At 40.8% G+C, this 11,233-nt stretch overlaps 1 protein-coding gene across 10 annotated transcripts in view; it reads right to left on the bottom strand.

Moving 5' to 3' along the window:
* Window positions 1-249: 249 nt before the first annotated feature.
* ppfia2 (PTPRF interacting protein alpha 2) overlaps window positions 250-11,233 on the bottom strand; it is a 183,292-nt gene continuing 172,308 nt past the window's right edge. For 4 of the 10 annotated variants that reach the window (XM_063460518.1, XM_063460519.1, XM_063460520.1 and 1 more), the window contains 10 exons: window positions 10,120-10,182; window positions 9,099-9,131; window positions 8,825-9,000; window positions 8,586-8,683; window positions 8,060-8,235; window positions 7,519-7,587; window positions 6,579-6,735; window positions 6,320-6,376; window positions 3,246-3,337; window positions 254-363 (listed from right to left, as the gene is read on the bottom strand). In XM_063460518.1, coding sequence (XP_063316588.1) covers window positions 3,279-3,337; window positions 6,320-6,376; window positions 6,579-6,735; window positions 7,519-7,587; window positions 8,060-8,235; window positions 8,586-8,683; window positions 8,825-9,000; window positions 9,099-9,131; window positions 10,120-10,182 — 888 coding nt within the window. In that variant the 3' untranslated portion in view covers window positions 254-363; window positions 3,246-3,278. Of the gene's footprint in view, window positions 364-3,245; window positions 3,338-6,319; window positions 6,377-6,578; window positions 6,736-7,518; window positions 7,588-8,059; window positions 8,236-8,585; window positions 8,684-8,824; window positions 9,001-9,098; window positions 9,132-10,119; window positions 10,183-11,233 lie in introns of all 10 variants that reach the window. The other 6 variants (XM_063460523.1, XM_063460527.1, XM_063460522.1 and 3 more) reach the window with 5 other exon arrangements.

The raw sequence follows: 11,233 nt of genomic DNA, 5'->3' as shown, positions 1-11,233 counted from the left end.
GTGTGTTTGTGTGTGTGCATATATGTATATATATTTATGTGTGTATGTATACATATATATATATATATATATATTAAAAATGGCATATTTATATTAATTTACAGATAACCTACACATCTCCTGTAGAAGAAATACACAGTACATTATGCTTTGACAAGTAACTGTACATGTAAAAGGTAGAAATGGGGACAATGGGGCAGCCTGCAGGACAGTTTAGCACCAGCGTCTGGTGCCCACATTATAGGGGGGGGGGGTTAGAGAGGAGAGCAGGGCTTCTTGGCAGTGCGTGTCAGAATGGTTCACTCCTCAGCAGGTTTCACCCGTCCAGCAGCTCCACTAATTAGTCTCCTTTCAGAACTGCACCTTAAGGGGAAACAGTGAGTAGATTTTAATGAGAGAGCGCTTAGTTATTTTTACCCCAGTTTTAGCTGTTTCGAGATGAACCTTTGACCTTTCTTGTAGGTATCAGCTAAACGAGATGGATAAACATGCTTTCAGATATATTTAGTGGCATCCTTAAATCTTATTTTTAACATTAAAGCAATGGAAGCTGCCCACACTCAGGTGAGTCTCGGTCACATTTCGCAGTCGTTATGTCTTGTGTGTCTAATAAAGTGTATTCGCTTCAGTGTAGCAGTCTGCCCCCGCCCCACCCTCCCCGATGTTTAATGAATCAGCCATTAAAACAACTTTTAAAGGGACCTCTTAAAATCCCCCATATTTTCTGTTAAAATTGTAGATTCTTATATTAAATATGGCCAATTTTTCATGAAATGAGTGTATGAAAGTAATCCCTGTGAGGCAAAAATTCATACTTCAGCGTGATCTAAATGCTCAATTTCAGATGGGGATAACAGATTAGAAAAACTAATGAGGTCAACTCAGGCACAGGAGCCCCAGGGGTATTTTCAGGACTTTTTTCCAATTGGGAACAGATGAGAATTAATGGCAAGGCAAGGATTGCCCACAGGAAATCAGAATATTTGATCACCAATAAATACAGCGTAGGCTCATGTGCAGCCTGCTTTCACCCTCTGGGGAAACCCTTGAGAAGCCCCTCCTACAACATGGTAAAATTCTGTTTGCAAGGGGTAGCCAATGAGAACATAGTCAAACTAAAGGGGATAGGAGTTAAAGTCCAGCAAATAGAGGAGACTAGATCCACCACAGTTGACTTAGTCAGGTGCTCAAGATGCAGTTTTTTTCCCTCCCATGTTCTAACTGGCATGCATATATAAGCCTGTTTACAAAGAACCAGCACAAAAGTCAAGAGACTGGGAATTTGGCTCTCATTAATAAAACACGAGGCTTCCTGAAAACATAGTTTTCAGCTTTGAGAGGTAAATATTGATCATTTGGTACCAGCAGTTTCATAGAGCCTGATCTTATTTTATGCATCCCCAAATCAAATAGTCCACATTTAAACATGTGACATAGCTGAGGTAACTAAGTTATTCATAATGATTAATTACTTCCCTGTCTGCTTAATGGATGGTGTTAAAGTCTTCTTCTACACATTTTTTTTTTTTTATGCACTCGGTTTATTGACAGGCTCCATTGCGTTCTTTCAGCTCAGGCACACAACTTTAACAACAGTGTATTGGGCTGTAAGCTGTTCTAAAGTGCGGCTCAGCGCACAGCAGAGCCATAACTGAACACAGCAGCAGATAATGACAGGTCTGCTGCTGTATAGCGCCTATAAACCTCTTCACTCCCATCGGATGTTTTCATGCTTTACTGCTTTGCAACTTCAAACTGAGGAGGTTTAATGTTGCTACTAAACAAATCCCCCCCCAAAAAAGTAAGTAGGTAAATATTTTATCAAGTTTTGCACCTTCAGTAAATACTGATCCTGAAATGCAGAAGCCTGCAAAGGTATGCAAATGTCTTACTGTATCGTTCTGGTACAGTATCCCCAGTTTCTGAAATGCTCTGAACTTTGCATCATTTACTTTTTTTGCTGTGTAGGAGTACAACAAGCTGGTGAAAGCATTAGAAACTGCCTGCACAATGATCTGATTATAGTTATAACACAGCACTTTTTCCCTCATTGATTCAACCCCCTCTGCTGTGCTCTACCTTTCCCTACACACTTATTTCACTTTAACCTTAGTCCTTATTGCATGACTGAAATGCTTGAACTGGTACAGCCACAACAATAAAACCACCTTCCTAATCTTATAACAAATCTGCTCTGACCTGTCAGGTCATGGACAGCTGACTTTTGGGGATGTCCTGTTGTGCCTGGTAGTAAAATGTTTGAGACCTTGGAGTTATTGAATCAGGCTTGTTTTGGAACATCCTGCTTAAAATGCTTGGTCTTACAGCAGTGCAGAGACAATATCTGCATGAATGCCATGACCAAAGGTTTGCAACCGCATTGCAAAAAGATGATCAGTGTTACTTCTTTGCTGTTAATGTTGTGGCTGATCAGTGTAAATGCACTGATGACAGCTTATGTCACAGAGGTGATTCAAGAAGACATTAGGACGTTGTTTCGTTAGTAAACATTTAGCCGAGGTCTTGTAAAGTTTTATGATTACCGACTCATTTCAACAATTTTTAATTGTTTTTAAGGACTCTTTTTTTTTTTTTTTTTTTTAGCAAAACATAATTATGTTTAATGTCTCATTGTTTGGGAAACTGGAATCTTAAAAATTGTTTTTCCAGCTTTTAGCATCTGGTTGCTAGTTAAATTGTGAGGGAACGTCTCTGTGGTGCAGATGCAGAAATGCAACCCAAATCAAAGAAAATACTTCAGAGAAATTACAGTTTTTCATTGCACCTGGGAGGACAAAGAAAACAGTTGGATAGGAGAGTAGGGCAAGCTCACTTTGTAATCTGTGAAGTCTGGATAAGTTTCATAAGGCCTTCTTCGGCAGCCGTGAACAGTCATAATCATGTAAATGAACTTTGTTAACTAATCTCTGTGTTAGACGCTCCTTGTTTATCTGAAAAGCTGATTTTTAAAGCTTTGACCATAACTGACTCATCTTTTTTGGACAGACATTAAAGGGGAGACATCAGGATGGGACCACAGCTCCCTGCATGCCCTGCTGTCGCCTATCACCTTATCACAGCTACCTGGCCAAAACACTGCAGAGCCTCGCCAAGCCGACCAGACAAACATGCTTATCTTGGGGGGGGAAATATGGCCCTCGTCTCTTTCATCCAGTATCTGTTTTAAGTGCTTCTGAGGAAAGCTGTGCATTAAACAGGGCGAGATTCTGTGTTGTGTTACATACAGTGTACAGTTTAAGGTCCCTCTCTTCCTCCTCTCAGCAGGAGTAGGTTCTCACCGTGGAGCTATCCAGTCGCTGCACCGCAGATGGTCCAACTGTAGGGGGAGACAGTGAGGGGGGAATGATCATAAAGTCAGAATATTTAGGTTCCTACTGTGCAAGATGGATCCAGAGGGAAAGGAAACATTATTCTACTTCGTTACCACCCCAAACCACAAGGTTAGAGATTCTCAACAGGGACAAGAAACATTTTTCTGAGTAGCATGTTCCTGCAGTAGAGGAGGCTGCAGTTTCAGGACTGCATCTGAGGGGGAACTATTTCTTTTACCTAAGAACTACCTACCAAACGATTACCAAGGACAAGATTTCTAGAATGCACTGTGAGCACTGACAGTAACACTTTTTTTTGTTTGTATTTCATCCAAATATGACAAAGGAATGTTGATACAATCAGTGTCTATCTAGGTATTTAGAGTCTCCACATTTAATTTGAGAGCTGAAGAAGCCTCTTGGATGAGATGTGAAGTGTCTTTAAAGAAGTTCAGTCCCTTTCTTTCCAAGCTCCTTAATCTATCAGCTTTATTAAATCTAATATTAAAGCAAACATTTTGCAGTTTTACTCAAGTTTATAGTTGTGTAATCAAAATCTAAAGTTGCAGATATGTGACCAATAACCATGTGAGGTTAACCTGTCCAGCATTTTAGACATGCCACAATTTTGATGACAATGTAGGATCGAGTGAGTAAGGGCCCAGTCATACAGGCGTAAGTCACACCGGCTGTGAAGGAAAAATGGTTTGTGACGCACTTTTTTTTTTTTTTTTTAGTTTTACCACTACTGTGATTATTGTTAGCGACTGTTTGCAGAAAACCAGTGAAAACTACAGGCAGCCCTCGCCACCAAAAATAATCACTAGGAAGTTTTTGGTTCAGTAACTCCCAGGAACCCAGCTAAGGTTGTATCACATCCAAAGTGGTGGACAACCTTTGGAGTCACGTGAGAAACTTCAAAAAAACGTGCACAGAGTACCGTACATGTTGTATTCCAGTCTATTTTACCGTGTTGTTTTGTCTCTGCATCCCTTCACATATGTGGGCGAGATCTAGCCATAGCATCTGATTCTATCTCTACTTCTACCTGACAATGAGGTAATTGTGCAAAGCTGCATAACATGCAAGAACTGCAAGACAGAAAGTACTGTATGAAAATGCAAAGTCATTGGTTGCTCTTTTGAGGTCATCCAATTCAGTAGGTGGAAGAGTCAAACAAACTTTGATCATGGTAGTGGTCACTGTGGGCCTGAAACTATATAGTCTCCTCTATTGCAGGACCATTGTCTTCCTTTTTCCACACAATGGCAGTTACTTGTAGTGACACCGTCATAGAAGTAGTCATGGATCACTCAAAGGAAATTCCTGTTTTGAGTGGACATCACCAGCGACTAGATATCAGTGAGCTGTGGACATCACAGATCAGGGGACAGAGTGAGTAGAGACAGAGGAACACACGAAGGCTGTTTCTGTGTTATTGGGAACACCTTGTTAGAAGAGAACGCTGGCCAAAAATCATCATTTTGATGAGTTCCCATCATGTATTACTGCATGGCATAATTGATAATGATTTCCTTTAAAGGATAATTCTGGTTTATTGTGATCTTGAGTTATATAGCGTGCATATAGGATATATAGTACAGTCTTAATGAGCAGATTGAGTTTACTCATTTTTAGTAGGACCTGAAAAACCCAAACTTTCTTTGACTTATACAAATTTCTGCCCATCCATAATGGTTAAGTACAGCCGAATAGTTTTAATATTTACAAGAGCTCAAAATACTCAAAAGTTGAACTCATTTTCCTAATAAAGGCTGTCACGTATAGCTGAAAGTGACAACTGACTGTTTTAATTGCTGAGATATGGGAATGCGGCAACAAAAGGTAGTTCAGAGCAGTGTGGTGATCACATAGGTTTTAAACTGATCCCCTAACAGCCCAAAACCTTTTAAGACAAAACAAACAATTACTCATTCATTAGGTAGTTTAATAAGTAGTTTTACAGTAGAGAGTTTACTTTAACCAACATGAACAAAATTAGACTATATTAGTCATCTCTGACACTGTCTCCTGGTGACAGACAGCTACAACATGCAGACATGTTATAGCTGTCTGGCTATGCACCATCAATGCAGAATTATGCAGTGCTATTAAACTTTTTTGTAGGTTTTTTGGGGATAACTCCACTCTGCAAAGCAGCACCCGTGCTCAGTGTCTGAACTGTGCTAAACTGTGGAAGGTCTTTGTGTTCAGCTCTGTCCTTTTTTAGCATCTACGTCAATCTCTGTGGTTTAAGGTTTAACTTGTGTCCCAGTTTATGCTTTCAGATCTCATTCTCTTAAATACAGGGTTTGTCATCAAATTGGCAGACTTCCATTATTTTTTATTGAGGTTCAACTTTCTGTGTAGTGCAAAAAGAGTAGTCTAATGCTCCCAAATCTCAGCAATTTCTTTAGCAAGAACAATATTACCATTTAAAAAAACAAAACAAAACCCAAACTACCCAAATTTCACAAACCAGCATTGCCCTTTAATATTAAGACTGTTTTAGCCAGAGTCCTCTTTAACAGTAAAGGGTTGAGGAATCGCACAAACTGTCAGTTTTAGTTTGTAAAACATTCAAGATGTACTGTTCACCTATGTAAACCTCCTGATTCAGGCCAACTTACATAGCACCGCTCAGCCACTTTTTGTTTTGCTGCTTCATTACTTCAAGGGTTAAACCAACAAGCATGGGTCCTAATCCATAACTTGACCCCTAGTTTGTTTTTAACTACCAGGGTGAAAGGACATCTATTTTGCAGCTCTGCAAAACAATACCCTTGGAGTTGGATATTAAAGAGAGCTAATTATAGAAAGAGAAAAGAGAGGCGAGGGTGAGAGACCACGAAGAAAAGGAGAGATACAGCAGGACAGTGGTTGGCAAAGACCATGTAAAGAGGAGGGAATATATGTAGACTAATACTACAAATAATAATATTAACACACGCAGGGCCAACAAGCCCAGGACCTTCAGATGGGCTGACCTTGAAACCAATCCAAATACATGTCGTCAGGACTGTCATCCAGCGCCTCATAGAGGACTGCAGAGCAGCCGTCACAGAGCCAGAGAGAACAAGAGACACAGTCAGAATGCTCCTCACACACAGCAGGGGCAGGAACTCCTGCTCCCAGGTGAGATGCTTTCATCTCCCTGTTCAACAGGCAGACATAACCTATGTTTTGTTTGAAAGCCAGGCTTGAGAAATGCAAACGTGTCATGTGTGAGAAATGAAGTGCACTTACCCTCGGGGGGCAGTCTTCTGGAGTGACCGGATGTTGCGGTGAGACGGAAGCCAGCAGGGAGTGTTTCTGCTGATCCAGGCATCATACTGATACCGTGGATGTCCCGGGGAGGGAACTGCCTCCGCCACGATGGGCCTCGGAAGTCTTTGTCATCGCACTGAGTGACAGAATGATAGAGAGCTTGTTTTTAGACAGAAAAGTTAAATAATTATATGAGGTGAGAGAATAAAGTTTCAAGAGAGTAGTCTTTGACTACTATCCCGAGTCCAAACGGCTCTCGCTCTCACCACCTGCCACCTGGTTCAGGCCTTAAGACCGGTTTGTGGCCCTCCTTTCCCTCCTGGCAACCTCCGGGACTATTGTTCTTTCAAAGTGAGGTTAACCTTTGTTAAACATGTTGATTGCAGTGGTACTTCTATTCAGTAAGTAGTTGATGACTTGTTTAAAGGCAAGTTGGCATCTTCCATACAGACTATGGGTGACAGCAGCAATCTGCTAAGCAATCACAGGAAGGTTTATGGTCCGGCACCCCCTTTGCTACTGATTTCACCTAGCAACAGCCAGCAACCGGTCGGGGCTGCCGAGTGGCTGGTTGACATATCATTCCATAGCAACAAGAGGCTACCAGGGGATCTCCAACTTGTCTATAGGCCTGTGCAACTGAGGCTTAATACTGATAAGCTTAATGCTTTGATATAAGTGAAAACAAAACATCCTGGCAGAGCTTATTACTTTTAAAGGGTAACATGATATGTAGGATTTTGGATTTTTTTTACAAACTAACTTTGTACAAACTAACAAAATTTGTAAGGGTATTCGTTATATTTAACTATCTAATAAAGTTGATAGAATGTAACTGTTAGAAATCCTTTAAAAGGCTTAGTTTTCACATTTCACCTCACAGTGGTGTGATGTCTTGTGGGTGATAGTTACTTCTCACCTCATCCAGTCTTCTGTCAGTGCCCAGCGCCAGCAGATTATTGTACTCTCGCTCCAGAATCTGACGTGCCTGAGGGGAAGAGGAAGGAGAACCAAAGAAAAAAGACAACACATTCAGAAGGCCAGCTATTCTTAGCTGCATGGTAGCAGAGGCAGCTGACACATTACGTTATTCGTGGATTTTACCCGAGTATAGAGATGAGATAAGCAGTGAAAATTCACAGGGAAACTTGCCAGGGTGACAGTTGGCAAATCTGCATGCTCTGATTTAGATTCCACCGGCTTTTGAAGGCTGATACCAACATTCCTCTATTTTTGGACTGAAGCTGGCGACTGATGATATTTTTGCCCATAATTCACACCTTTAAATTTTTTTTCAAAGTCGATGCCAAAAAAAGAGCTCCAAAAAGTATCTCAATCACAATAAAGATTTTTTGTTTTCAGCTGGAAAAACGTTAGACCAACTTAATGTTGTTGTTAGTGCACAGTCAAATCTGCCAAAGAAAATTAGCCTAGACTGCACAGTGCAGCTGCAGTAGTACCTGAGTGTTTTGTGTGGGGATCTGGAGGAGCAGAGCCAGGCTGCTGTAGTCAAAGTTGTCATCCAGGGCAACCAAAGCTCCATGCACACCGCTCTCCAGCAGGATGTTGGCGTAGTCCCTCAGGCCTATGCTCTGCACCCAGCGGATGACCCGCTCATTACTCCACACCAGAACGTCTGCAGAGACAAGTATGGACTTCAAATGTTTTCACATATGTTTGGTTTATTATAACATTTTTATAACTGAAAAAGTGTCAACTGAACTTGCACATTTTACCAGATTTAAAATACTTTTAGACTAGATATTAGTCTGGAAATTTCTGATAGAGTAAGATTTCACATACAGTTCATACAAAGCGGAAATAAGAACAACTGTTAGTTATTCATTTTATGTTTTAAAGGAACTGTCACAGAAATACAGTTATCTGTTTTCATGCAGGAACTCAATAAAGACAAATCATGGAGGAAATTTTCAGCCTTGGCGAAGATGCGCACTCTCAAACTGCTCGTGTCTTGGATGTACTTGCCTCTCATTTCATGCTGGCTTTGCTCCCTGCGTCTCTCCAGCTCCTTCCTGTCATAGTTGAGCTTCTTCAGACACATGATCCCGTACTGTAAACTTGTTCTGATTTCAGGAAAACAAAGTTAAAAAGAAACGGATGCCCTCTCAGCTTAGCACCTCCCAAAAAACCCTTTAAAGTATGAGTTACTAGAGCCAGATCAAACATTTTGTACATATATTATAAGTATGATGCAAGTCTAGTACCTGTGGAAGCTGTCCACCATTTTAAGGTGCACCCTCAAGTCCTTCTTGGTGAGGTGGTCCAGCATACGGGCATCCACGAGGCACTCCATGAAGTAGCTGCGGTACTGAGGTAGTCCTAGACTGGGCAGCCACTCGTTCCCTATCCACTCATGGTTCATGTCACCATAGGCAAGAGTCTAATAGAAAACACATTTAACACGATGTTTAACAAAACTCGCCAAACCAATTGCACATTTTCACTCTGCCTGTAAGAGACAACAGGCTTTCCACTTACCTGTGCCCAGCTGCCCTCTTCAGACTCCGACTTCTGGCTCAAACACAGGGGAAAGAAAACGAGAGAAAATGAAGACCAATTGTCACTTTTAGAACAATAACAAATCCTTAAATTGCATCCAAATCAAACTGATAGTGCATGAGGAGATCCTGAAGGGAAACACAAATTTCAGCAGCAGCTGTTATACACCTTATGGCTTATGATGTTTTTTGTTTTTCATGCCCAATCAAAAGTAGACCCTGTCAAAATTGGCATTTGCTGTAGTGTTCCAGCAGTTTGGATAGCTGGAACACTACAGCTATCCAGCTGAAGGAAGGTGCTTTTATTTATTTTATTTATTTTTTAACTTAATTTACCTTAAATTGCATGTAAGTGGATGACAATGGAGACTCTCAATTAAAATAATGGGACAATCTGAATCCAGTTAATTAAGATACAATATGGTAATAAAATAAATCAAACAAAAAAAAAACCCAAAAACGTACCCATCAACAATAACACTGACACTTGCCTCCAGATTGGAGCAGCCTGAGAATGAGGTGATGAAACGTCTCTCCACACGTTTACAAGTTTCTCTATTTCTAAAATTGGTATTTTGATTAAACTCTACGGCATGCAGTTTCATAAGGATAAGTCTCCTGTATGCGAAAAAGCTGACTGCGAAATGTGATTTAAATAACTCTGACATCTGGTATGTGGTGAGTAACAACACCACCGAAATAAACAGCCGAGAATTGATGATTCGTGACCTTTCATTATGGAGCTTTACTGAGCCAAACAACAGTGAACGGTGACTCAAACCTTCATTGAGGCATCAGCAGCTGCTAAAAGCTTCAAGCTGGCCATTAGTGTTGAGAAGAGGTTCATAGACTGGAGAAGGGTTTAACCGCTTCATGCCTTCTCCATTAGAAACCATTCATATTTTTCCACATCCACCCTCTGATAATCGCACTTATACCACCAGACAAATATGAGTGACAGAAAGAAAAGGGTAACCGTTAAAGGACACAGCAGGACTGACCGTTTTGGAAGGGGCTGCCAGGGTCTCCATCTCTTCATGGGTCACCCATACATTGCCTGATGGCTATAAGGGGCAGAGCCCAAGAGACAGAGCAGCAGCAGGGTTGGTAGTAGAGGTCCGGTAGGAGGGGCAAGCAGTGTTAAAGAAGAAGAGCAGCACCACTGTAAGCCAATAGTGTTATAGCATCACAGTCAGATGATGAACTGGCCCCAAACCCGCCAGGGGTCAAAGGGCATATGCAAAGGACAAAAACACAAAGTATAACACAGAACATCCGGACATATGCATACAATACATACACAAGAGACGCAGATAACAGGGACATTTGGCATGCACAACATTTAAGACTGAATAAATTAGTAACCAACACCAACAGACATGTAAATTGCACGTTACCCATCTATTCACCTTCCACTAGCAGACAGCCAGTTCACTCAAACGAGCGAAACAAAACACATCTCTAATGGTGTCTGTCCATATCATTCACACCTACAGGTGCAACTAACAATAGTAGTGATGATTATGTTAATTGTCTTGGCTACTCTATGTGATAAATTAGTAAGAAAGGCAGTTAAAATGTTCATCACAAAAACAGATTTATTTAATAGTGAAATGGACCTGGACTATGTTTGGGGATTTTTCAATTAATATTGTTCTTATTAATGGATTAAAAAAAATACAGTAACATAATGCTAACCTTTAATAAACCTCTCTGTGTGACTGTATTACATAATTTTTTTAATTTTTTTGACAAAGCTGGTTTCTCTCATTGTTGTCCGTTTGGCTGCATTGAGTTGTCACTGTTGAGCAAAAGAATGACTGTTCAGCAGCTACAGGATCAGATATTATTGCCTAGATAATAAAAATGTAAGGCAGTGATTTCCAGTCAAGGGTCACTATAGGACAGATGGAGCGACTATGGCTCAGGAGATAGAGCAGGTCGTCTAGCAGGTCGAAAGCGTCCTTGGGCAAGATACGGAACCCCAAACTTCTCCCAGTGCGTCCATTGGAGCGTGAAAATTTGAGGGCATATAAGGTGAATGGGTGAATAAGGCCTGTAGTGAAAAGTGCTTTAAGTTAGTTCAAATAGAAAAGTGAAAATTAAGCACCAGTC

The sequence above is a fragment of the Pelmatolapia mariae genome, linkage group LG17, assembly GCF_036321145.2.
Source record: "Pelmatolapia mariae isolate MD_Pm_ZW linkage group LG17, Pm_UMD_F_2, whole genome shotgun sequence".
NCBI lineage: Eukaryota > Metazoa > Chordata > Actinopteri > Cichliformes > Cichlidae > Pelmatolapia > Pelmatolapia mariae.
This window is presented reverse-complemented; position numbering and strand designations above follow the sequence as displayed.